We start from the raw sequence: 26,814 nt of genomic DNA, 5'->3' as shown, positions 1-26,814 counted from the left end.
TGTAGTATCTTATCTCATTGCGTATCTTCTATAGGGCACAGACCTGCCTCCTATTTACTTTTAATCACATCTGGGTTTCAATGATTTTAATTGATTCTGGGGTTTTTTTGTATATAAGTGACATTTTGCCCGCTGTACACCGTGCTGTCCCGATAATGTCAGCTAAGACAAAATCAGAGACTTTTATTGGTGTGGAATTCACCTGTGTGTTGTAAGCGTGTCTCAACGGCAAGTATCTGCAGAATTGGGTCTGTGGTATATCAAATTCAGTCCACAGTTGTTCAAATGCTTTGAGCTCACCATTAAATAGAATTTGGGAGATCCTTTCTACACCCGCAGTTTTCCACCCTCCATACCCCTTCAGCCTATGTGTTTCAGGAAGCCATGGGGTGTCCCAGACGGACGTGTATTGCATACATCCTTCATCAGTTGTCTAACTCTCCACCAAAATTTTATGCATAAGTAATCTTGTGGGTAGCACGTTAGCATTACTACGAAATTGATGTCCCTCTAGGGTCTCAAACAGATGCGTATCAGGAAGATATCCCTTTAGCAGCTGACAGTTAATGTCTTCTTCATCCTCTGCATCCCATCCCCTAAAATGCTGAAACTGTAAGGCCAGGAAATATGCCCACAGATTGGGTACCGCCAGACCACCCTCTTCTTTGGGTTTGTATAGTGTTGTAATGGATTATAATAAACTAAGTGAAATGTCTATTGCAGATATGTGTTTCTTTTCCTTACTACTAACACAGCTGCCTGACTGAAAGTGCTGACTAACTACTCGCTCCCCCCCTCCCACCGTGTTCCTAACAGTTTACCCAAGATGGCGCATTCCTCGGCCAGGAATTTCAAGATAAGGACCTCAGCTCCTGGATGAAGAGACCCATATAAGGGCAATAACCAATCAGCTACAGATTCGTACTTCATGACATACTAACTATGCACACTGTCTATAAAACCCCGTGCAGCTTGATTAGAATAAAGAAGTTTCTTTTAGCTGAACAGCGGGTTTCAGAGTGATTCTTTCGTGCATGCACAGGCCTCAGGCCTTACACCTTCTAATCAGGAAGAGGGCAAATATTCATTAGGTATATTAGTACCAATCTATAACAGTGTCTCCAGTTTTATCCTGGGGACTTTCTTCCTCCACATAAGATCCTGAAATAGGCTGTCCACCCTATAAAAGAAGCGATGGACAATCCACTGTGGAGAATTATGAATTAGATATAGTAACTGTGGCATCCAAATCATTTTTATAAGACTTGATCTTCCTATGACAGAGAGGGAGAACCCACACCAAACATCCAGTTTTAGTTTAAATTTAGCTACTAATGAGTTAGTAATGGGGCTTGCACAATATGGTTACTTAAATTTGGTTTATCCAAAGGGAGTATAACCGACTTGTTCCAATAAATAACCAAGCCAGAATATAGACCATATTCATTAATTATATCTGTAGCTGCTTGTAGCCGAAACTGTTAAAAAGTTGGCTCCCTGCATCTTCCAGGAACAATAACATATCGTCGGCATAGAGCGCTATTTTTTCCTCTTTTCTGTTTCTTGCAAAGCCCTTTATGTTCGAGTTGTCAGTGGTTCAATTGCTAAAGCAAATAGTAAGGGTGGAAAGGGGACATCCCTGACGGTACCTGTACATAATGAAAAAGTGTCTGTAGTATCCCTATTTATACCCACATAGGCCTTAGCATCAGTGTACAGAATGCACGTCCATCTCAAGAAACCAGGGCCAAAGCCCATTTTGACCATAGCTTCCCACAGAAACAATCATTCTATACTGTCTAAGGCCTTGGCTGCATTGAGTGAAACCAGAATCCTGTCCCCCTTGCTATCCGTAGGTATCGATAAATTTAAATAGGTTCTTCGTATATTAATTGCTGTAGATCTTGAGGGTATAAAACCGCTTTGATCTGGGTGGACCAAAGAGGATATCATAGTCATTAGTCGATTCGCCAAGGCCTTGGCCAGCATCTTCACATCAGCGTTGAGCAGAGACATAGGTCTGTAAGAACCCATTAATAATGGGTCCTTATCAGGCTTGGGGATGACATTAATTAGCGCCTCACATAGAAGGGGACAGTTCACCTCTTTGCTCAGCCTCACCAAACACGGCGAGTAGCTGTGGAAGTAGTTGCTTACCAAATTTTTTATATATTTCCATTAGCAGGCCGTCTAACTCCGGCGCCTTGTTATTTTGTAGTTTGGACGTTGCTTCCTCAAGTTCCTCCAGTGTAAAGGGAGCATCAAGAAATGTTCTTTGCTCTGATGTCAGGCTGGGAGGCATTGCCAGGGATAAATATAGGCCAATTGGTTCTTTAGATTTCTGGAGTGTAAAGGAGTATGTGGAGGTGTAAAATGTATATGCTGTTTGTTTCATGGAGAGTGTATCTGTGTCAATGGTACCCAGCTCATTCCATAAGCTAGTGATATATGTTGAGCCGCCCTGCACCCAGGCTATAATTGCCAGCATATGCCTTGTTTTTTCCCCTTCCTCGAAATAGGTCTGTTGCCTGAAGCCCTGTTTTGTGGCTGCCAAATCTAGTGTATAGCTGTGTAGTGCTGCCTGTGCCCTCTCTCACTCCGCTAGTGTAACAAACCTAAGTTCTGTATCTGACACGTTTTTGTAAGTCCCGCCCAATTCTGTCACGGCTTCTCTTAATCTGTGCTATACATTAAATAAAAAGACCCCTTAAAAAGGCTTTCTTAGCCTTCCATAACGTAATGATGCCAGCAGTAGATCTATTAAATAGAAAAAATATTCCTCTCAAGATTCTGAGATAGCAGAGCAATTAATTAGATTCAACCAGAAGGCGTTTAGTTTCCCCAGGCGGATCTTAGGGGTCACTACAAAGTTTCTCACATGAGTTCCTAGTTAGACAAAGCTCACGCTCCTGTAACTCTGAGCATACTCGATCAGGAAGCTGAAGTTGAACTATAGATCGAACTTCTAGACAGCGACTATAAAGATTCCATTTCAGGCCAATAAGTGGAGAGTGATTGTATGAGAACCTTCTGAGAAGATTTAATGACTATGTACTGAAGATTTCAGTAGGAGTCAAGTTCTGCATCTAAAATGTTCACTAAATAAATAGACACATTCCATGTTTTCATGGTTTTTAGGTTTGTTTTTGCTATATTTTTCCTTAAACTTATTGTTGGATGAAAATGCCAAACACAAAATTGTGACAGATCGTGTCTGAGAAACAGAATATGAAAGTCATAAAAATAAGAGCAGAGATGCAAGTGGAATTTCAAATAGGTGTTATATTTACAGCTTTTGTCATCGAAAGTTTTTCCAGTGCGGATTATGGAGGAACATTACCTTGCTCATACTCTCCACTTCCTCTGCCCGTTGCCGGACACGGTGGGCAGAGGCATTGACCCGTTCTTTCTCAAGCCTCAGCTCTTGCCTCTCTTTTTCTAAAGCCTCCTTGTCCAATGCCAACTGCTGCTCTTTGTTCCGCAGCTCACTGAACTGCACCTTCAGCTCGGCCTGTTCCTAGAGAAGACACAGTAGATAAGAAGCACAAACAGAAGAGGCAATGCAGTTATAGAATGTAGTGAGATCAACCAGATACTTAAATGGCTTCTGCAGGAACAAAACCATTGGTGACCTATGCTCAGGATAAGTCACCAGTAGCAGATTGGTGGGAGACTGCGACTCGGAACCCCTGTCGATCACCTGATGAGAAGCTGCTATGGACAGCCAAAACTGTTAGGAATTTGGCCATACCTCTGTGGCCCGCTTTGGCACTGCAGCTTTCTCCTACTGAAGTGAATAGGAGGAAGCTTCAATACCAAACTAGGCCACTGTACTATAGACATTGTTTTGACAGTTCCAGCTTTTCACCAGTTGATCAACAGAACTCAGAGTGTGCGGACTCCTTCCGATCTGCTATTGGTGACGTATCCTGAGGAAAGGTCACCAAAAGTTTTGCTCCTTGAAAACCCCTTGAAAGCAATAATGTAACCCCCAAACCAAACTTATTTTCATTATTTTTTGGGAAAATATTGTTTTGCAAAGCTGCTCACTGTCATGGAAAATCAGAAAAGAAGCCATATTCATCTCACACGGTCGTCCGCCACTCTCGTTCCACCAATGCCAGTCCCCACTGCAGCAAACTATTAATTAAGTCACAAACCAGAGACATGTGACCGCTGCAGCCAATCACCGCTTCATTTCGGTCAGTGATGTCACATATCCCTGTGTCAGAACGTCATCGCCGTTGCAGCCAGAAGTAAAAAGCTGCGTCAGACTGGGCACCAGCAAAATCAAAACTGAGAACTCGGTAAGGTGAAGGTAGCTTCTTTTAGGTTTTTTCACCATAATGATAAGTTTTGTAAAAGTTTTTTCTATTAATATCAAAAGAAGTTATACTAAGAGTTTTTGTTTTATATCAGTTTGATATGTTAGAACCTGCAAAAAATTCAAGGTGCCTATGTAAACGCTGGAAATCTTACATCAGTCATATATGGGTCCTTTACTTGAAGTGATTGTAGGAGTCTTGTCCATAGACTGCATATGATATTGCAAATGAGCCTGATTCATCTCAATGGGGTGGAATTGCGAAACCAGACTCAAGGTCCATTTACACGCAAAAATGATCGCTCAAAATTCGTTCAAAAGATAGGGAGAATGACAGTTTGAGTGATCATTTTGCCTATTAGCAGCTTATTACCTTCATTTGCATGTATATAAGCCTCCGGGCGCTGTATGCAGAAAACAGCAGGTGGTCTGTTCTCTGCATACAGCTTCTTTGTTTTGCCGTGGGGCTGAAAGCTGAATACAATGTAATCAGCGCTCTCTGTGAACAACATAGCATGCAGTCCCCGCTATAAGCTCTCTGGTTGAATGATGCATTTTATGCTCATCTAAAAATCATCGTTCAGCCTAAGAGTGAAAGATGGGATCATTTACACACAACGATTATTGCTCAAATGATGGCTTTTAAGTGATAATCGTTGCGTGTAAATGGAGCTTAAGTCTACAAGAATGAGGTAGACTCTACAAGAACAATAAATCCTTTTTCCAGTCCCATTCAACCTCTTTAATGGGTTGCCCACTACTACTGATCTCTAACTAGGTCATCAATTGAATGGAAACAGTGACTGCAATACCAACCTGGGCCAGCTTCTGACTCCATACACTCTGACAGCGGGCCGACAAACAGCTGATCAATGGGGTCCAGGGTGACAAAGATATGTCCAGCATTTAATGACCTATTCTAAGGATAGGTCAACCATTGGTAAGAAGTGGACAACCCCTTTAAGCATATCTGCACACAAGTGTGCACTGATCGCAAATGACTGACACCAAACAACATGGACTGAACACACTAATCGTTTTGCCCAAGATCTTGAACTGTGTTAAGCGATGGGTGGCACATATACCATTAAAATAGTCATTTAAGCTCCCATGACATTTCTCCTTTAAAAAAATTGTAAACCTCCTAAGGTCTGCTCTCAGTATGGGGACTGTAGTTGTCATAGAGCGGCGGCGGCTGCAACATGGAAGCAGCTCCGGGCTGATATCACGTCAGCCTGGCCCATATGACAGCAGTAATGGTGCATGCGCCCTATCATTCAGCGCTGATGTGTTAACGTCTTCTACTGTGAGGGATTTGATTGGTCGGTGGAGAACTGTTTCCCCAGCCGGCCAATCAACCTTTAGTGTGGTATATAAATTCTAGCCCCGCCTCTCAGAGGGCACATTTATTTCTTTGCATGGTGGAGCTATGGTTTGATCCACATCCTCCTGGTGTCGTCTCACAGTCAGATAAGTCCCTGGTGTTCTTACTTATTACTTGGTGCAACACTTGCTTCCTAGTACTCTTGTGACTTTTGCTATTTACATCTGTCAATTGGCACCCTCTTTTTCCATCTAGGGATAGACTAGGTAGGCCCCGTGTTCCAGATATGGGGCCACCCTTGTCAGGGCGATTGCCCCGCTTTTCGTCAGGGTTTTCCAGCATTAGTATGGTAGGGTGAGATTTCTCTTTCACCATTGTTTAGTTCATTACTACTACCTTTGTTCTTCATGATTTCTAATAACTTGTATATCTGTTATTTTGGACAACTATTACGTTGGATCTCAACAAGGTGTTTTTGGCGTCCGGTTCAGATGTAATGGTAGTAAATTGATAGCAGTTCAAGAAATCACAGGGAAGAAAATGAATTACAGAACTAAGTAGATACCTTAGCCAGACTGATAATGGTGCTTTCTCTCTGGGACTCTACCATTATTGCTCGGCTGACATCTTTCTCTGCTCGGTCCTTGCTCAGTTTTTGCTGCGTGTGAAATTCGGACCACTCAGCAGCAAGTTTCTTCCGCTCTTCTTCACAGCGGGTCATGACTGACTGATGTTCAGCCAGCAGAGAACTCTACAAAAGAAGTGAAGTTAACAAAATTAGTTTAGGAAAGATGAGAGTTCACAGGATAAACGGTGAAACCTCCCAAAGTTGCATGGAAAATTCATCTTTGACCAATCAGAGGCAGCTGTCAGCTATGAAATGACAGATGAGAGCTGCCTCTGATTGGTCCCGGAGCTCAGCCAATCAGAGGCAGCAGTCACCCATTCATGAATTAATGAATGGGTGAGTGCTGCCTCTAATTGGCTGAGCACTTTGACCAATCAGAGGCAGCTCTCAGCTGTCATTCAATAGCTGAGAGCTGCCTCTACTTGGTCAAAGTGCTCAGCCAATCAGAGGCAGCCCTTTCAGCAGGCGGGGATAAATCCCCGCCTGCTGAATACTAATCAGAGCAGTGCAGGAGAAGAGCCGGCTGAACGCGGCTGAGCCCTGGCAGCTGCTGCCGGCCCTACTGACCACAGGTGAAACCCTTGGATGTGACAGCATCCAGGGGTTTCATATCCAAGGAATCCCCTGCTGCAGCTGTCACAGCCGCTGCAGGGGATAGCAGGCAGCACTCTTTTTGAGCGGATAAACGCTGCTAGCTGTGACGCCCACTTCGGTCACACAAATTTTTAAACGCATAACTGATGCGTTCAAAAATTCGTGCATCAAAACGCCTGTATGACTGAGGCCTTACGAGTGTTTGGGGTTAAGAGCTCCGTCACGGAACGAATTAAACTCTTAACCCAAGGCAGCACTATAAATGGATCCTTGCTGATTTAAAGCAATCCTAAAACAAAGTATATCACCAAGAAAATGTGTGACCCTGTATAAGAACTAACTAGATTTATCCTTAAGGAGTTTTCCAAGCAAATACTAATGATGACCTATCCTGGGACAGGTATATACTGCGCCCCCCACGTATGTTTTATTCTGAAACACTGCACTATGAAGTCTGACTCAGAGCTGAGCACCAAATCGCTGGGGCCTCTCCCCACCCACAACATGCAGAGTGACTCTCCCTATACATTACCACGAAGAGAGCTGTCACTCCACATGCTGTGGGCAGGGAGAAGCCACTGTGCCCCACCCCGAGAATCGGAGTTCAGCTTTGAATCAAATCTCAAAACATGTTTATTCTGAAAAGCCAGTGTGTTTCAGAATAAAACATCCATGGGGGCGCTATACATAACAGTCTTGGATTTATGCCGCCTGAGGTGCGGGCAACTTAAACTTGGTAACAGAATCCCTTTAAGCAGATCACAGGAGGTACATTGTAAAATAATACAATGTTTCTCAAGATTTATAGATGATGAGCTCTTACCTTTGCCCTTTCTAATTCCTCTCTCTCCATTGCTATCTGCTGGGTCGTGATTCTCTTTTCCTCTTCGAGGGAGCGCTGTAGTGACTGCACCTTTGCCTGTTCAGCAGACACTCTCCAACGTTCCTGCCATGATGAAGTGTAGTTAACAACAAGTACAGTATAACAATAAACAATGAAAACAGTAATCAACGGGATACATTACCTGTTCCAGAAGACGACTCTGCTCACCCAGCCGAGTCTCCATATTAGTTATGATCACCCGCAGATTGTTCCTCTCTTCCTCCATATCTTTCTGCTGTCGTGTCAAACGTTCCTGAAGTGCTGGAAAGAAGGGGAGAAAAAAAGGGGGGTAATTTATCTATGGGCTTCTAGCTAGGCATGATTTAACAAATAAGGGTCTTTTTACATGGGCAGATGCCTGTAATGAGTGAGAATCAACACTGGCTGTTGGTTATTTACAAGCAGCGGTCATCCGAATCCATGAGACTGAACAATCATTTTCATTTACACTCATTGTCAAAAAAACAATCCCTCCTCTAGAAGGAGTTGTCGGAATCGAATGAAACTTTCTAAGTGTGATTGTAAAGTTGATAAGTCATTATAATAACAGAGCAAAAGGAGAATCTATTGTGGAAAACACTTGACAGGAGGCTCTAGTACCCTGTAGTACCACCTCTAGCTTGGATACAAGATGTGATACAGGCGGGCATCGTGGCTCTAGTACCCTGTTGTACCTCCTCTAGCTTGTATACAAGATGTGATACGGGTGGGCATGGAAGCTCTAGTACCCTGTTGTACCTCCTCTAGCTTGTATACAAGATGTGATACAGGCGGGCATCGTGGCTCTAGTACCCTGTTGTACCTCCTCTAGCTTGTATACAAGATGTGATACGGGTGGGCATGGAGGCTCTAGTACCCGGTTGGGACGCTTTTAGCTTGGATGCAAGATGTGATGCGAGCGGAAATTGAGGTTACGTATGGTATTTTGCAGCATATTGCTCCACATTTGCTTTAATTGAGCCTCTAGATTGTGCAAACCCGTAGGCTGTCGAAGTTGGGATCCCAAATCGTCCCATGCATGTTCTATTAGCGATAAATCTGGTGACCAGGCAGCCACAGAAGTTTGGCAATGTTGTGGAGGCATTCCTGTGATTCCCTTGTATGTGCAGCTGAGCATTATCTTACTGAAAGCCGCTATGAGAATCAACAGATGTGGTTGCAGGATGTCCTGACCATATTCCTGAGCTGTCATTGTCCCTCGCGTCACTATTATGGGTAACGAACTGTTGTATGTGAAGGCCCTGCAGTCCATCACACCAGCATTGGAAGCAGTGTATCGCTCCACAGCAAAGGCAGGATTGAGACAGTGAGAAAAACCATAATGTCTCCTATGCTCTATCTTGTCCTTTATCTTAGTCTGCATTTCTTCCTCCATGTCTTGTCTGTATCATTTGGGGACACAGCAAGACCTTGGGTATAGCTTCTGCCACTAGGATGCGACACTAAGCAGAAAAGTGTTAACTCCTCCTACTAGCTATACCTTTCTTGCAAGCACCAAGCTACTCAGTTTTAGCTTAGTATCTGCAGGAGACAGGCCTCTTCAATCAACGGCCTTCAGGGTAGCTACCACGCATTTGCCTGGAATGCTTCCTTCTAAACCTTCAACAATGGTACTGTCGCTTACTACAGCCTGTCTGGCTGGAATTGGCAGAAGAATCTCTGGGCTCAAGTTCCTTACGCTAAAGCTATCAAGACAACAGACGTTGCGTATGGGGGTTTTCGGGATGCGCAGCATCAAGGCTGGCCGCGCTCTAACTATGTTGCCTTGGGCCAGACATCAATTCCAGTGTTGTAGGTACCCCACATTCTGGCGGTAGTCAGCTGGATATATGACTTCTTAAAAGGCGGTTGACCCAAGTAAGCGAGAGCCTCTCCCCGCAGGCTTTCCAGTACTAGTCAACAGGGGACTCCGGCCAGACACGGTTGTGGAACGCAACGGGTCTTTTTTGGCATCTGGAATCATTCAGCTTCCTTCAAGGCGGGACTGTAAAGCGGTAATTACAGTCTGGAATTCTGTGGAACCTGCTGTTCAACTAGGTCGACGGCTGGAAAGGTACTGCATGGGAGGGAAAGCCTTGCGTTTGTGGTACACTACAGGTTCATCGTACACACGTTTTATTTTGGCAGTGGGCTCCCCAGCTCTCTGAATCTTCAGCTACGCTGCCCACTGGTGCCACCTCATCCCTTTCCTGTTTTTTTCTCGACACTTATTCATACTGGATGTGTTACAGACAAATTATTTTCAAAGCCTGAGGTCACATCCAGCTCGACTTCGCGGGGAATATGGCATTTTAATTGTTTCTCTCTACCAGCCTACCTTCCAAGCTGGCAGCTCTATCGAGCAGAGTTTTCCTTGGTCGTTTTGTCATCAGGAGAAGGTAGTTATACGACCCGTGGTGTATTTCCTAACTGCATGTGGTGTCAGGATCCATTTCCATGAAGACTTCGGTTTCCACCTTTATCGATAGCAGCTCGTCACAAAGGACATACCGGTCACAAGTGGGCTCTGTCTAACTTCGCAAGATTACGTCTCTCAAGTGGCATTCTTTAGTCACCCTCACTCTCTACGGGTACTCCTAACAACCCAAGCTATGTCCTTGGGTTTCCGAGGTGGCTCCTTGCACCGACTTCACTTTGCGGCAGTACAGGCTCATCGTGCCAGGAACTTCATATCTTCAGGCCGTGTTACAACACATGTTACTTGGACAATGGCTGCCTTGAACAAAGCTCTTCGTCGGAAGCGCTCTACCAGTGGGGGATGGGACTGTTACTTGCGCCACTTTATACTCTGTCTTTGAGCATACTGGATGTCTAGGCAGCCAGTAACGCTAGTCGCAGTTAAAGAGCTCATTATGCTTCTTTACACATGTGGCTTTTTAGATTTTCCTGCCCCCTTGGGTACTGCTCTGGAATGTCCCAAGGTCTTGCTGTGTCCCCCAATGATACAGACGAGAAAACAAGATTTTTGTACTTATCGTAAAATCTCTTTCTTGTCCTGTTCATTGGGGGACACAGCACCCACCCAGTCTGGTATTAGGACTGTAACATATACTCCTCTTGTTTGGAGTTGCCTTGGTGCAGTCGCACGAGGTGGTAGAATGAGTTATAGTTCTTGAGCATTGTTATTTATTAACTATTGTTGTCGTATCCTACTTGAATGCTCCAACTGCTTGGATACAAACTGAGCTAGCTTGGTGCTTGGAGGAGGGGTATAGCTAGTAGGAGGAGTTGGACAGTAGTCAGACTAAAAAAAAAAAAAAAAGTGCTACAGGGGATTAACAAATTAGATGAAATAAAAGTGAAGGACTTGAAAAAGGTGTTCATGTCAACAGTGAAACGCATTGCCCAATTTTCAACATTGTTTATATATTTTTTTGGCTTCCTACCCTGGCTTGTTCTCTTCTTTTATTTAATAAATAAGATTATACTTAAGTCAACTGCCTTGCTGGATTCCCCCCAAGAGGCGGAAATCATATGTGGGATTTGACTGCTTTCATGGATTTAGGGGTGCTTTCATCTGAGACACCACTGTAAAGTAAGTCCTTCACTCTTATTTCATCTACTTGGTTTATCCCCTGGAGCGCTGGCATTTTTTAGTCTGACTACTGTCCATTTTCTGCTTGTATTCCGATTTATCTATTCGGAATCCCCATTGATGCTCTCCGTATTATGGCTGCATGTCTGGTGGACCAGGGCTGATGAACCTAGTGAAATCCTGATAATTATCATTGCCTACTAGGACTGGAGGCGTGTCGGACTATCCTTTTTATAGAGGTGGTCCAATCACACCAGGCGAGTCATATCCTATCTTCTCACCATTTTATTCGGCACCGAAACCGCCTCCTAGTTTCTTCTCACTTTGATCCCTGGAGAGCTGCCTTTTGTTGATAGTAGGAGGACTTGCACGTTTCTGCTTAGTGTCACCTCCTAGTGGCAGAAGCTATACCCAAGGTCTTGCTGTGCCCCCAATGAACAGGACGAGAAAGAGATTTTACGGTACTAAAATCTTGTTTTTGTGTTTGACTCCATTTTGTCCTTTGCTGTATTCTGTTTCTTTTTCCATTTTTCTCTGCATCTTGCTTAATATGTGTCCAGGTGCTCTGGCTCACTTACCAGGAATGCAAGGTCATTTTAGAAGTCCTCTTGAAGAAAGCCCAATTAACGGTCTCCTACACAAGAGTGAACTGAAGCGGACCCCTCGCCCCCCTCTCCAGGGAGGGATGGATGAAAAATGATCAAGTAGAAGTTGGACTTTATTTAGGAATATATACATGCTGCATATATTAGTCCGTCTAGTAAATTAGATGATGATTAGTTCTTTCTATTGATTTGCATGTATCTCTCTCTATATGTATGCATGCATGTATGATATCTCTCTATATAACTGTAGACAAATGTACTTTTATATATAAAACACATATGAATTTATAACTTTAAACATAAGTCCTTACTGATTGCCAAACACTGCCAATTACAAGCTCAGAAATGTTCACAACACCACTGCAAATGGAGGAGACAGTGGGTGGGTGTCAAAGGCAGTAAAAGTAATGTGCTCCATGAGACCAAATGTCCTTCAGGCAGGAGCCTGGAGAGGATTCCAATAGACAAAAGGAACCTGTAACAATGGTGCCACCTGTCCAATGAAATAGTTGGAGCTGCCTGTGCTTGTCGAATGATCAGACGATCCTCTCTATTGGTGGTCTGTGGAGGGCGTCCGGAACCCAGTTGCCTTGTGTAGGTGCCCTCATGTATCCACTGGTCCCAACACCTACCAACAGTCTGTTCAGAATGGCCCAAGTGGCGGGCAATTCATAGATACGACCTTCCAGCTTCTCGAATTCCAATAACGTGGCTAAGTCAAGTACTGACCCCATTAACTGGGTCCAGTTACTTTATCAATATAAGCCAGGCCTAAGAGCAGTGAAACTAATGAACTTGCTGCCAATTTAAAACAGGTCTGGATGCAGGGCAACTTGTATGAGATTGCAGGAAATTGGTTGTTAATAGGGATGAGCGAGCACCCAAATGCTAGGGTCCGCGTTATTCGAGTCAAGCTTTTCGTAAAATTCAAGAGCTCTACGCCCTACTTACTCTCTCTCTCCCCTGCCTACCAGACAAAAAAATTGCTAATGACACGCGCTGCGTCGTGGCGGGGAGGGGCCAAAACAGGCACGTCACAACAGGGAGGAGCCAAAAGCTGGGGCGGCGTCGAACATGATTTGATGCTCGTTCGAGTAACGAGCACCATCGAGTACGCTAATACTCGAACGAGCATCAAGCTCGGCAGAGTATGTTCGCTCAACTCAAGTTGTTAGCTAAGGATTTATTCCTGTATTGGGGTTAACAAGATGTATTTCCTACTGTGAGGCATGAATGGAACCTAGCTCAGAGGTGTAAGATACCTGGTTGTACTTGAAGGGTTTTCTCATAAAATATTGTTACTGAAGGAGTGTTATTTTTAATAACTGTCTTCAATGGCATAGAAAATTTCTTAACGTGGCCACATGCTAAAATCTTGTTTAGAACCAGATGTGCGTAACCTGTTGCCGTACCTCTCAGCTGCCCTTCTCTCTGTCGTGCTCCAAGTTCTAACTCCTGCGATGTGTTTATTTGGGTGCTCTCCACTCTCACGGACAGATCACTGAGTTTGTGAGAGAAAGACTCCATCTGCTCAATAATTCCATTTAATGACCTGAGAAATATAAAGAAGAAAATAAAAAAAATGCTAATAACGTAGAAAAAAAATCAAGATCACAGAGAAAGGCTAGATGTCATAAGATATGTTGTATGTATTTCCATGGCCGTAGAAATTATTATTATAGGCTTCTAAGAAAAGTATTAACCCTTTGCAATCCAATTTTGGATTCAGGGTTTACTAGGGGGTTTTCTCTTTCTGCCATTATACAATGGTGCCATATGCTGGCTAGAGCCAGTACTGCGGTATGGGACATGCTGGAGAGGCCCCCGACAAGTGAGCGGCCAGTAATATACAGTAAGAATACCCTGCTGGACGTCTTCCGACATCGGAGCTGTACAGCCTTCAATCAGAATGTCTTTAAACATCAGACAGTGGATTGGAAAGGGTTAAAAGTGAAGCAAAATCAAAAGGGATTGCCCGAGTTGTTATTTTATGTCAGAACCTAATCCTCATTGCAGTAACATAACTAACCGGCATATACTCACCTCTCCCTGCGGTGTACCGCAATGTTTCTCGGTCCTCTGCTCCCGTTGTACAAATTACAGGCTGTAATTCGGCCTGCTTACAGGATGTCACAGTCGTTGGCAGCAGTAGCCTGTGATATCCTGTAAACAGGTGGTACTGCAGCCTGTAAACAGGACATTAGAAGGGACACGCGGAGCGACAGCATGAGATACAGCAAGGAGTGGGCAGTATATGCTGGTTAGTTACTTTAATTCATGGGGAACTGGGTTTTAACAAAAAAACTCAAACAACCCCTTTAAGTGAGGACTAACACCCACGGACGGATTTCTGCCGCATTTCATGCGGCGGAAATCTGCAGCGTTATCCCGCAGCTATTAGGTTCTATTGAACCTAATGGCTTTCAGCCTTTCAATGTTCACGCTGCGGAATTCTACCACGTAATTCCGCAGCGTTAAAGAAATTGCGGCATGTTCTAATTGCTGCGGAAAAACACGCGTCTGGTTTCCATTGTAGTCAATGGAAGCAGTCTGTCACGCGATACTTCAGTTGTGAGCACAGCGGAAGTATCACATAATTACGCGTCACCGCCGGCGTGTCATGCGCTGCACTGCGCATGCGCACAGGCTTGCCGGACGGCAGATCCAGAGAGGCGAGTATGGGGTCTTTGTGGGGCGCAGTGTCGGACTCTGCTGCAATATTCCGCTGGCGGAGTCCGACACGGCTGTGGGCAGGAGGCCTTAAGCAGTCATTTTTGGATGGAGTAATAAAGAAAACTAGATTCTGTTGCACACATCAGATGCTGCCTGGTCATTTTCTACGCTCAGCTTAAGCAGCAATCTCAACTGCACTTTATAGAAGAATATGTATGTTCAACAACAGGAGACCAGTGATTTAATCACTTGTGGACCATAAAACGTCTTATAACTTCTGGCCGTTTCGCATCTGACTCTGCAGAGATGTCTTAATGTCCCCCTGCAGGGGTGACAACTGCATGGACAGCCGGATTTCCTATACGGCAGGCAAAGACATTTTTTTACTGTTCTGACTTCCTGATCACTGTATGCACACTGTTCTATGAGCGCCATGTATACAGATCAGGAAGCAGCAATGTTGCTGTAGTCTTGGTAATCATGCATTTACATCTTAGCAGTCCCAGATCAACTCTGCAGTATATTTCAGGAGGCTGTATTCTCCCTGTAAGTGTGCACGTTTATGAGGAAATTGGGTAGGACAGTTTTTCGGCTGACGCTATCTTAGGTCCAATGTCCACGGGCGGATTTGATTTGTGAAATCTGCACGGAAGATCCGCAAATCAAACCACCCTTAGGGATACATGGGTGTCCACTCGACAGGCATCCTGGGTGAGGCTAGGTTCACACGGGGTGGATTTGCCAGGGAATTTCCATGCAGATATTTGCTGCAGCAAATCCGCATGCGGCCGCTAATCCCGGGATTAGCCAGCCATATGGACGAGATTTGTCAAAAATCTCATCCACACAGGGCAGCGAATCCGTCGCGGCAAAGCCAGCGCGTATTTCCAGGACGCAGCATGTCAATTCTTTTTTCTTTTCTGCTGCAGCCTCGCTCTCCTTTATGGGAGAGCCGGATCCAACAGAAAGGCATGCGGCAAAGCCACTCCAAAACCCGTAGCTAAGTGCCGCGGGTTTTGAAGCTGTGCTTCCCTGGGGGAAATCTTGCGGTTTCATGCTGCGGCAAAACTTTGAGATTTCTGCCTAGAATATGACCCGTGGCAACGCAGCCTAAGGGTACCTTTACCCATCAAATCTTTAACCCACATTTGATTAATCAAGTTTATCCAGTAACTCATGTAGAAGAGACAAACCTTGTGTGTGATGAAGCACTGGTCACTGCATCTATTTCCTGATCTTTCAGGCGCTTGAGCCGCTGCAGCTGTTCTTCATGGTCCTTGTGCATGTCCTGGACAGAGAGCCTGAAGAATGTAAAACGGATGAAAGAGTATGAAATACGTTGACCTGCAGCAAGTACATGACAGTATTAGTTTATTCACGTTTTCTCACCTTTGAAGTTCTCGGATCCTTTCTATTTCCAAGTCCTTCTCCTGTTGGAACTCTGTGAGCTTCTTGTGATACTGAGCCAGCAGTTCTGCTTTCTCCTGCTCTGCGCTCTTGCAGCGGGAGATGTATTGTGCAGAAAGCTCCTGGTTCTCCTGTCGTAGACGTTCTTCTCTCTGGCCGGCAGAGTCTTCAAGTAGCTTTAAACGGTTTCTATGAAAACCAATCATAAAAGAGAAAAAATTACCATCCACAAAACATCGCTTGGAATTCAGGTGTATTTATCTTTAGGCTGCTTTCAGTTGAGCACATTTTAACTCAGCATTTGGTCTATGTTTTGTGGACTAATGTAAAACTATACGTCTATTCACACGACCGGGTTTTAAAAAGCAGCATGAATTATTTGTCTGTTTTTGCCTCCATATGTGCATTCATTGGTATTATTTTCTATTGAACAAATTCAGATACATATTTACCCAGCAGAAAATATAACCAATTACAGCAAATACAGAGTCAAACACTGTTCAACAATAATAAAATACTGATAGCATATTACCTGCAACACGTTTGTAATACAGATGTGTTACAATATGTGTGTTTATAACCACCCTTATGTGGGAAAATAAAAGTACCAATGTCATGAGAAATGGTAGATTTCATAGAATAATAGAATGGTAGAGTTGGAAGGGACCTCCACAGTCATCTGGTTCCACCCCCTGCTCAATGCAGGATCACTAAAGGCCCTTTTACACACAACGATGATCGCTTAAAATTCGCTCAAAAGGCATCTTTTAAGTGATAATTGTTGTGTTTAAATGTGTGCCCATCATTCACTTTCTATGTACTTTTCATCTGTCGCTGACTTCAGGTCCGCTAGAAATCCTTGTTCCCTGGGACAACAAGATAAGCTTGACCTTACGCTGAGTCCTCCGCGGCAAGCGCTGATAACATTCTTTAACAGCTGTTGACAGCTGCTGTCACGCTGGAGAGCCAAAGTGGTGTATTTAGAGAACAGACCACACGCTGTTCTCTAAATACATGCAATGAAATACTAAATCACTGATTTAGCCCATTAGTACCTATGCAAAATGATCGCTCAGAACTGTCAGTTTTAAATGCACCTTCCATTGAACACTTCCATTGAAGGAGAACTCACCACCTCCCGTGGCAACCTGTTCCACTCATTGATCCCCCTTACTGTCAGATAGGTTTTTTCTAATATCTAATCTGTCTCCTACTTTCAGTTTCATCTCACTGCTTCTAGTATTTCCTTGTGCAAATGAGAATAGGACTGATCCGTCTGATTTAAGTGTTACCACCAGGTACAACTAACCTTAACATGGATTGACAACAAGCATCTCCACATATATTTCCAGGTACCTGTGTGCATTCTCTATTAGATCAAGGTCCTCTTTGTGTCTTTGCTGCAATGTCTCCAGTAACAGGTTTTGCTGTTCACGCTCCAGCTGAAGTTTTCTGACCTATATTGTGCACAAACCATGAAACTTTCTTTTGCAATCTGTAAGCCTAAAATATACCACCAAGTTTATATATTCTATAATCTCATACCTGAGCCTCAAGATCCAGTAACTTCTTGTGTAAATCAACGCTGTGGGAGTCCTTCTCATCTCGGTGGATTTTAGATGGAACAGCAGCTGGCTGCAAGAAAAAAATGACGAAGTAATAAGATCTGGTTTCCAAATGAAGATGAGGCCTACGTAAGTACTACTGCAAAGAGTTAAGGCCCAATGTCTCTCAATTATTGTTAACCAACCTGAATTCTGTCTCGATTAGTTTCTGAAGGCACTGCTGAAGGAGCTGTAAAAGAAGAGAAGTCAGAGATGAACTGGAGGAACGGGGATGTAATAGATGAAGGATTAACGCTAGGACATAAGATACTACCAACATCACCACACTCCACAGAACAGCGGGAAGACTACAAACAACACATAAACAGGCATGGTACCTGGAACAGGTCTGGCAGGTGTAGGAGCGATGGAGGATGCTGCTTTTACACCAGTTTCCCAGGGTAAAGGTGTTCTGTTAGAGAAGAATAAGATTTCATGAACAGGAGAAAGTGTAAATACAAGAAAGTTTGGCAATCAATGATACTTACCCAGATACCTCTAGTGAGACAGGTGTAGTCTCCAGATTTGTTTTGCCATGGTCTGATGGTTGGGCGGCACTCACAGACACTACTGGACCACTGTGTAAAGAAGTAAAACAAGTTTACAATACAAAGAGTTTATATACATGACACTATCAGTCATGGCTGAGCTCCAGACACAGTAAAAGTAGTATAAGTAGTGAACCATAATGGCCTGCTGTACAATCACTTGCCACAGTGGGGATGCCAGTAGGTAGGGCATAGATCCGCAAATTGTCGAGTTATCTGAAACTTGTATTTTATTTACATGGCATGACTGCTGGCTAAATGACTGCACAAGTGCTGACGTCACCGCTAGTTCCTGAGCAGGGAGAGTTTACACGCAGTGAGAAATGAGCAAACCAGTGATGACTTTGCATTTAGATGTAACAATTATCTCGCATTTTCATTTGCACATGAAAATGACCCTATAGATACTGATGACCTATCCTTGGGATAGGTCATCAATACCAGATATGTGGGGTCTGACTCCCAGCACCCCCAATCATGAGCTGTTTTAATTGGCTGCAGTCTCTTCAATCGGGTTGCTGTCTGGTTCATGTCAGCTGTTGTGACTATTGCAGAGCTGCTGATGCATCTGCTCGTATACTCGCTGGGTTTCAGTCATTGCTGAGGGAGCCGGTGGAAGCCTGGAGATTTTAGAAAAGAGGCTCATCAATGCAGTGGATGCATAATTATAATAGAAAACCAGGAGTCCACTGGATTCTATCTTATCGGCTTTTAACCAAACAGCACAATACTTACTGAGCTGCCTGATAAAATAGCTCAATGCACCAGCTATAATTATATAGGACAGCATGTTCTCATAACAGACCTGCTTTAAATTACCTAACTATCACAAGTAAATAATGTACAGAAATTACAAAGTGATCAATGCAAAGACGCAAGCCTGCCCGGATCACGTTCCCAAATCCAATTTATAATGCTTGTAATTCAGAATCCAGGACTAATATATAAAGCTAAGAAATACAAACAATGGATCAGTCTCAATGACCTGTGTGCAGAAGTCTCTTTTACGACATCCTTATTCTGGGTTTTGTGTTCCTCCTGTTTTTGAGCTTTCTTCCGAGACAATGCAGAACTCAACCAGTCATCATTTTCCTGTTTCCCAGTCATGGTGTCAATCTGTGGGGTTTTGGGTTGGGGGGTCAATTTAGCATCTGTTTTAGTTCCAGAAGGTGGTAGACCTGCAGAGCTAGGTGTGACAGAGGAGCGTTGAGGAAGTTCTCTCGAAGGAGTTAAATCAGGGATATCTTCATCTTTGAGACCTAACCAATCAGCTCCACCCTTCTCCCCCTTTGGTTCACTTCGGCCTACGGGGGTGCTTGAACGAGATCTTGCTTCAGGGTTCATGGCTCCATTACTTTCTGCAGAAAATCTAGTTATTGATAAAAAAAAACACAAAAATTCAGTGGTGAAAAACACACAAAGAAAAGGAGAAGATGCCGAGAGGTATCTGAACAGTGGCAACAAGAAGGGTTAATACTTTTATTATTTTGGGCAGAAATAAAGGTTGCTTCTTCCCCCTAAAGCCCTTTAAAGGAGACAATATGAATAAATGAACATATGTTTAGAGAAAATACCTGACTGATGATCGCCGAGATGCTCGACCTTCTGGGCTGAATGACATAGTGGGTTGGTAGGAGCCAAAACCAAAGTCTTCCTCTCCTAATAGATCCTCCTTTTCTGTCAAAAGTTCCTTATTACTGTGCATGTTCAGATGACCCACATATCACAACCTCCCAATGTAGCTCATTTTTCTCTCACCTGGCTTTTTCTGGTACTTGGGATCCAGTTTAAATTCTGTCTTTGCCCCAGTTAGTGGTCTCTCCAACAGTTTGGCAGAAGTCCCTCTCCCTAATAGCTCATCTAATTTGGAACGCGCGGGTCGTGGTGCAGAGCTGGAAAAATAAAAATATCCAATACCTTACCGATTATAAAACTAACTGAATTTTAAATAGCAGAATGTAACAAGACAGAACAGCCTTAGCAACATTTTACTTAAAAGCACAATGGTCATCTGAAAATGCTATCTAATGTAAGGGTAGCACGGTATGGGAACAGGTCCGCTCTCTATTAACCAAAACGGCTCAGCTAATAGGATTGATCAAAGAATAAACTGGACAAATAGTTACGACTGCCCCCCCCCCCCCCCCCCCCGTCCGCACAGTTACCAATGGGTTGTTGTATATCTGCATAAATGCCAAAATTCATGTAAAAATCTGCACTATTTTTGATGCGGAGGCTAAGAGTGGATTTGCTGTGGATTTCTGTTACGTGTGAATGCAATCTTAATATGACTAGCTCATGAAAATACCCCTTGCCCATATTATGGATTTGAGGAAATGAACATAACAGATGGTGGTCCGATGACCACGTAAATCTGCTCAGTAGCGGGGGCTCCCACTCACCTCACCGTGTAACACTTCATTTTCCCTGCAGTATGAGCATAGTTTCTGAGGGTATCTTCACATACGACAGTGGAAAAATCCAAAGAGAATCCACATCAAAATCTACGCACTAAATGTTGTGGATTTTTGGTGCAGATCTGTCATGGATTTCCACAGCGGATCAGCAAAAAATTAACATCTAAATCCACACTATTTGGTAGAAGTGTTGGTGAGCATCTGCAGTACAGTTTTCCACTACTTGATATCTGCTATATGTGAACTTACCCTTACAGCTCTACATTGTGCCGTTCCTGTTATTTCTTCTAGAAATTTATGAATAAATTGCCAGCTGGGCGTTACCATTTTGGGGTGTGTCTAATCAGTGCTATCAGACTGTGCAGGGACACCCCCTTTATTAACACCAAGTTCATAAACTTCTAGGAGTAGTAAGGCTGCTTCCACATCTGCATTGGGGAAGCAAGAAAGGGGAATCCTCTGACTGAGCAGAGCTGTCTTACGACGGAACCGAACACCACTGAACTGACCCCACTGACTATAATGGGGTTAGTTTGGTTTCTGCTCAGCTGTCCAGCATTCTGTCTAAAAGCACCCTTACTACAGGAGCCCACTTCACTAAACATGTGGTTCCGCCACCAACATCCTCTGCTCTAGACTAGATGCTGTATTCTGCAATACCGTGCCTTGACTTCACGGCTGCTTGCCATGCAGCGTCAGGACGTTGTGTACTGTGGCTTTGGCGCACATACTGCCCTGACTTTCAGTCTGAAAATGATGCAGACTTGAACGTGAGCAGTTCTGCCTGAAACATAGGTCTTTACTAAAATATTTACATGACAGCTAATACTGCTCCTACCATTCAATGCAATAGAGCCTGTTCTATGAATTAGTACATAGTGATCTTTGTACCGATATAGCAAGTGCCAACATCACTGTAGTAGCAGTAGCATAGCGCGTCAATGCCATTTGTGTAGTATGGCAGTTACTGTTCTACTATGTTCTACTGTTACTATGCTGTTCTACTCAAACAGCATAGAGATCATGGCATGCCTACACAATCTCCAGAAATCACAGTGGTGCTTGTTCTATCTGCCATTTTTAAATTAAAAATTGGTGCAATATCTCAGTGTTTTAGGGCCCAAATTGTAATTTTGCCTAGGGTCTCACTTTGTCTAAAACCAGCCCTGGTGTCTTTGGCATGTCTCAATAAGATGCTGCTCAAAATACAGTGTAATGCAATACTACAGTATTGCATTACACTGCATGAGAAATCAAACAATAGCAGGTTCAAGTCCCCTATGAGTACTAAAAAGTGAAAATAATTAAAGTAAAGACTTATTTAATAAAAACAAAAAATATTAGAAGTATAAAAAAAACACTTCTCAGTCATATCATCCAAAAACAAAATAAAAAATAAATGAAAATTGGTATTTGCTGAGTCCATAAAGTCCAATTAATTAAAATATCGCAATAAAAAAAATACGCAATGTGTGAACTGTGCTTTTTTGGTCACCTGCGTCTTCAAGGAAAAAAATAAAATAAAATGTGATCAAAAAGTCATATGCACTCCTAAATGGTATCAATACAAATTACAGGTCACATCCCAAAAAATGAGCAAGCACGCAACTCTATCAGCTGAAAAATAAAAGTTATGTAGGTCAAAAGATGGTGACAAACATTTGGTATAACTGCACCATAAAAACATGCAAATATATTTCACCATAGTCTAATTAGATTTCCTCTTACCCTTTCTCTTTCTGAGGACTTTCAAGATTGTCTCCAAATCCAAGAGCATCCATAATGTCATCAGTATCCTCCTCAAAGTTCAAATCGGTTTTCCTGTGAGAAGCCGGGGAAGGTCTTGAGGGGCTGATGGCTGCTGCCTCTGTAGATCATAAAAGGGTAGAAATGACAAAATATTATATACACAACACACTACACACAAAATGCAACTTCAACCCAGAAAAGATATTAAAAGGGGTTTGCTGATTCAGTTACAGTTACCCTACACCTGAGAACTACATTCATACGGGAAGTACACTACAATACAGCAACAATTGTTTACATATCTTGTTATTAGCAATTCATTATCAATACAGAAATGTGTAAAACTTCTTTTTTTACTGGTTTGCCTTACCATTGCTTTTCACAGGGGTCTCTTGCAGAATGGATTTGGAGCCCAGGGGGTTTGACTTCTTAGCAATTCCATTATCTTCATCAGACAAGATGCCATCAAGTGGATCATTTATATCTTTACCCCAGGAATCAAAGAGAAGAATAAAAATCACAAAAAATACTTGAATAAAGTTCAGTGCAGAAAGTCCTAAAAGGGTTTGTCGTAGCTCAGCAAGTTATATCTTATCTACAAGATAGGGGACAATGCTGTCAATACTTCGGGATTCACTGGGGATGAAATCTCAGGATCGGTGGGATCACAGTGGTCAAACTTGCACCAATCAGCAAGTTATCCCTTATCCTGTGCACAGGGGAGAACTTGCCGTGATGGGATTACCCCTTTAAACGTGTCACCTTAAAGGGGTTGTCCCGCGCCGAAACGGGTTTTTTTTTTTTTTAAACCCCCCCCCGTTCGGCGCGAGACAACCCCGATGCAGGGGTTAAAAAAACAACCCCCACAGCGCCTACCTGAATCCCGGCGGTCCGGCGTCTTCATACTCACCTGCTGAAGATGGCCGCCGGGATCCTCTGTCTCCATGGACCGCAGGGCTTCTGTGCGGTCCATTGCCGATTCCAGCCTCCTGATTGGCTGGAATCGGCACGTGACGGGGCGGAGCTACACGGAGCCCCATTCAGAAAAGAAGAAGACCCGGACTGCGCAAGCGCGGCTAATTTGGCCATCGGAGGCCGAAAATTAGTCGGCACCATGGAGACGAGGACGCCAGCAACGGAGCAGGTAAGTATAAAACTTTTTATAACTTCTGTATGGCTCATAATTAATGCACAATGTACATTACAAAGTGCATTATTATGGCCATACAGAAGTGTACAGACCCACTTGCTGCCTCGGGACAACCCCTTTAAGATATAAACTATCCGCTCGTGGTGGTCCAGTCACTGGGACCCCCAAGATCACGAGAGCGGGTGTCCTGTGCCACAATTTCATTACCTGCATTATATAATGCTGTTCCCAAGTCCTGAGTATCTTCTGATAAGCATTAGAAGAGAGGAAAAGGTCAAATAAAGGCAATACTGCTCTGTATTTCTATATACGTCTTCTCACTTACCGTCAAAAGAGAACTTTTTGTAAGGTCGGGCTTGGCCAACAGGTGTGGGCAGCAGTTTCTTCTCGCTTTCAGGTGCGGATCTCCCTGTTACGCAGAGAATGAACAGCGTTTAAGAGTCCAAGGTTCATTTCTATGGATGTCATAATGACTTACTATTTCTTGCAGAAACTTTAGTTTCTACCATTTAATGCTCCTCATCTTGGAGGGTCTGATGCAACACTGTTGGGTGGGCCTTCCAAATGGTTTGGTTACTGCTATATTAACCCATTTACTAAGATGATGGAGACATTTGTGGGCAGTAAATGTCTTTATTTTAAAGGGGATTATATAAATTTATTCCCTATCCATAAGGTAAGGGAGAAGTGTCTGTGGCTCTTCATATGAATGGAGAGATGGTTGACCAAACACGCTGGTGCTCTTTTCTTCTCTATTCGATGGTCGGAGATAGCCGATCGGTGTACTCAACTTCTCTTCCACAGTCTCTTGGAGATGAATTGAGTGGCAAGCTCGGTCACCCCTCTATTCATGGGGAAGAGGGCACAAGGGATACCTGTTCTAGTAATTTGTGAGGGTCCCAGCGGCCTGACCCCCAGAGATTTATCCACTATACTGTGGGTAGGGAATAAGTTTATATCTTGGGACAACCCCTGCGGCGTGGACCAGAAGTAATTTCCTCTGCTCATATCTGTGAGAACAGCAGTATAAGTAAGAACAAACAGCGAAATGACTTCATGTCCAAGGAGCACATGCTGTAGGAGCCAGCTAGTCACAGGTGAAGAACAGCCATGTTGAAGAACAGCCAAACCACAGTGAAGCAGAAAGTTCATAAAGTGATCGGTAAATTCATTATCAATTGCAAATGAAGGAACCTGTAACAATAATTTCCTTGGATTGCTCCTTTAAGAATGCAGCCCATTCACAGAAGAGTACCCTAAAATTTAACCTTTATTGATATCAATTTAAGGGCTACAGACTAACTAACAAGTAAAAGAGACAAAACATAACATAAGCATCAAGGTTGAAGAACCTGTCCTACACAACCTTCCCAAAGAAGAGATACCTAAATGGGAGTATATAGCTCCAAGGAATAGGAGAAAAACCCAAAGCAAAAAAACCCTGTCTGGATTGTCTCTAACCCCCATGCCAGAGAGGTGTCCGACTAGAATGTGGCTGTATGCTATATATCAGGGTTAGGGCTCTTTCACACAAGCGTATATTGGCCGCCGTTTTCATGGCTGGCCAATATACGCTACGATCTGATGCATTTGATTCCAATGTATCAGGTCACATGGCCATATTCCCACGACGTAAAAGCACCCGGCCGGGCCAATACAGCGCCAGGCACTTTCACGCCAGGCCGAAAAGATAGTCCTGGAACTATCTTTCCAGCCGGAATTCGTTGGCCGCTGCATGGGCTCCTATGGGAGCCAATGACAGCGGCTGGAGAAGGTAGGTAGTTTTGGAGCGTGACTGCTAAACTCCCTCCCTCTTCTCTCCTCCTCTTCGGCTCCCATTGCAAACAGCCAGAGGGAAGGAAAGAGGAGGTAAGCCGGCGAGGGGGAGGGAAGGGGAGACAACAGCCATGGCTCGGCGTATATGTGCCAGGGGCCCGTGCTCTCTGAACGGGCGCACAAACGTTAGATTTGTGTGCCCGTTCGCGTGTTTTTACGGCGCTAGCGGGCGCATGTAAGAACACCTACGACCATGTGAAAAGGGCCTCAGGCTGTATCTGCACAGGCTACAGAATCTCGCTACGAAACATCGCTCATGTGAAAGACCCCATTGGAAACCATGGGCTTCACATTGTAGCAATGCTTTGTAGCCTGTGCGGATACAGCCTCAATTCTGAAAGCAAAGCTGCCGGTATCCAGAGTTCATGTAGGAATAAGTCAGGTGTTTTCAATTTCCTATTAATGCCCATTTAGTGGATTGACTCAGCTTGAATAACGAGTCACCCCAATCCAAGCAGAGATAGTTACCATGATAAAAGATAGCTAGCACAATTGATACACTATATAAAAGAAAAATAGAAGTTCTGGAATTAATCCCTGACTCAAAATAGTTGAGCCAAAGACGAAATTAATGAGGAGGTTCAAGAGGGTTTAACGCGTTTCTGTTGGACCTACAACTCATCAGAAACCTTATTGTCTTGATAAAAATGGATTGAAGTACTACGAGATCATATCGTTCATATCAAAAGACTGCCCTTTGGACTGGCGATTAATGTTCAGAATCACCCACCCTAAAACAAGGAGTCTGATCCCAGTAGGCACAATCTCTTATTTCTAAAAAATGCTAAATCCAATTAAGGAGACAGACTAACGCTCTTTCTTATGTCTTGTAGGCTCGGCCCACGACAATTGTCTCCTGAACCCACGACTCGGCTGCTGTAGAAGAGGTCGGCTTACCAATATCATCCTCTCTTAACCATCTGTATGCTGCGTATGACCATCATGCTACCCTGAACCTTGACATCCTCCGTCTGGCACCAGACACCATTCTCTCCTGAAGACCCTCTACACCCCCAGGAGCGGCCGGTGCTTGATTGGTAACTGGCGAGTTCAGGAAAAATAGCCAGACTGACTATTATCCCTGAACTCCTGGTTTCTAGCAAGACCTCAGCACCGGCCGGGTAAGTAGCAAACACCACATACATGAAGATTAGACACAAGTGTAGACACAAGCACATACATAGACACAAGTATACACACAGATGGGTGTAGATTTCGGCTTTAATCCCAGGACTTGTTCTGATCACCATATTTGGGGTCAGGAAGGAATTTTACCAAATTGAGGAGAATTGGCTCATACCTCAAGGAGGTTTTTGCCTTCCTCTGGTTCAACTCAGCTTCAAAACTCCCCATCCTACAACCAGAAATAAAATGTTCTTTTTTCCCCTTTATATCCGCGTTTTTATTTCCATTGGATATCTGTGTAGTGTTCTCCCAATGCCAATGGGGATCGTAAATTCAAGCAACATACTGATAGTTGGGGTCCAGGTCCACAATTTTACCCAGGAACCATGTAACTTTATTTACGCCCATGACA

At 43.7% G+C, this 26,814-nt stretch overlaps 1 protein-coding gene across 1 annotated transcript in view; it reads right to left on the bottom strand.

Annotated features, from left to right (window-relative positions):
- The window catches only part of FBF1 (Fas binding factor 1), a 47,470-nt gene that overhangs the window by 8,576 nt on the left and 12,080 nt on the right, over window positions 1-26,814 (bottom strand). Inside the window, exons 8-25 of the mRNA XM_066587283.1 lie at window positions 23,767-23,850; window positions 22,662-22,775; window positions 22,271-22,409; window positions 19,884-20,017; window positions 19,700-19,802; window positions 19,111-19,494; window positions 18,066-18,155; window positions 17,916-17,989; window positions 17,724-17,767; window positions 17,519-17,608; window positions 17,330-17,430; window positions 15,956-16,162; window positions 15,760-15,867; window positions 13,306-13,445; window positions 7,896-8,014; window positions 7,694-7,816; window positions 6,214-6,399; window positions 3,341-3,517 (exon numbers count right to left, since the gene is read on the bottom strand). Coding sequence (XP_066443380.1) covers window positions 3,341-3,517; window positions 6,214-6,399; window positions 7,694-7,816; window positions 7,896-8,014; window positions 13,306-13,445; window positions 15,760-15,867; window positions 15,956-16,162; window positions 17,330-17,430; window positions 17,519-17,608; window positions 17,724-17,767; window positions 17,916-17,989; window positions 18,066-18,155; window positions 19,111-19,494; window positions 19,700-19,802; window positions 19,884-20,017; window positions 22,271-22,409; window positions 22,662-22,775; window positions 23,767-23,850 — 2,417 coding nt within the window. The remainder of the gene's footprint in view (window positions 1-3,340; window positions 3,518-6,213; window positions 6,400-7,693; window positions 7,817-7,895; window positions 8,015-13,305; window positions 13,446-15,759; window positions 15,868-15,955; window positions 16,163-17,329; window positions 17,431-17,518; window positions 17,609-17,723; window positions 17,768-17,915; window positions 17,990-18,065; window positions 18,156-19,110; window positions 19,495-19,699; window positions 19,803-19,883; window positions 20,018-22,270; window positions 22,410-22,661; window positions 22,776-23,766; window positions 23,851-26,814) is intronic.

The sequence above is a fragment of the Eleutherodactylus coqui genome, chromosome 13, assembly GCF_035609145.1.
Source record: "Eleutherodactylus coqui strain aEleCoq1 chromosome 13, aEleCoq1.hap1, whole genome shotgun sequence".
Lineage (NCBI taxonomy): Eukaryota > Metazoa > Chordata > Amphibia > Anura > Eleutherodactylidae > Eleutherodactylus > Eleutherodactylus coqui.
This window is presented reverse-complemented; position numbering and strand designations above follow the sequence as displayed.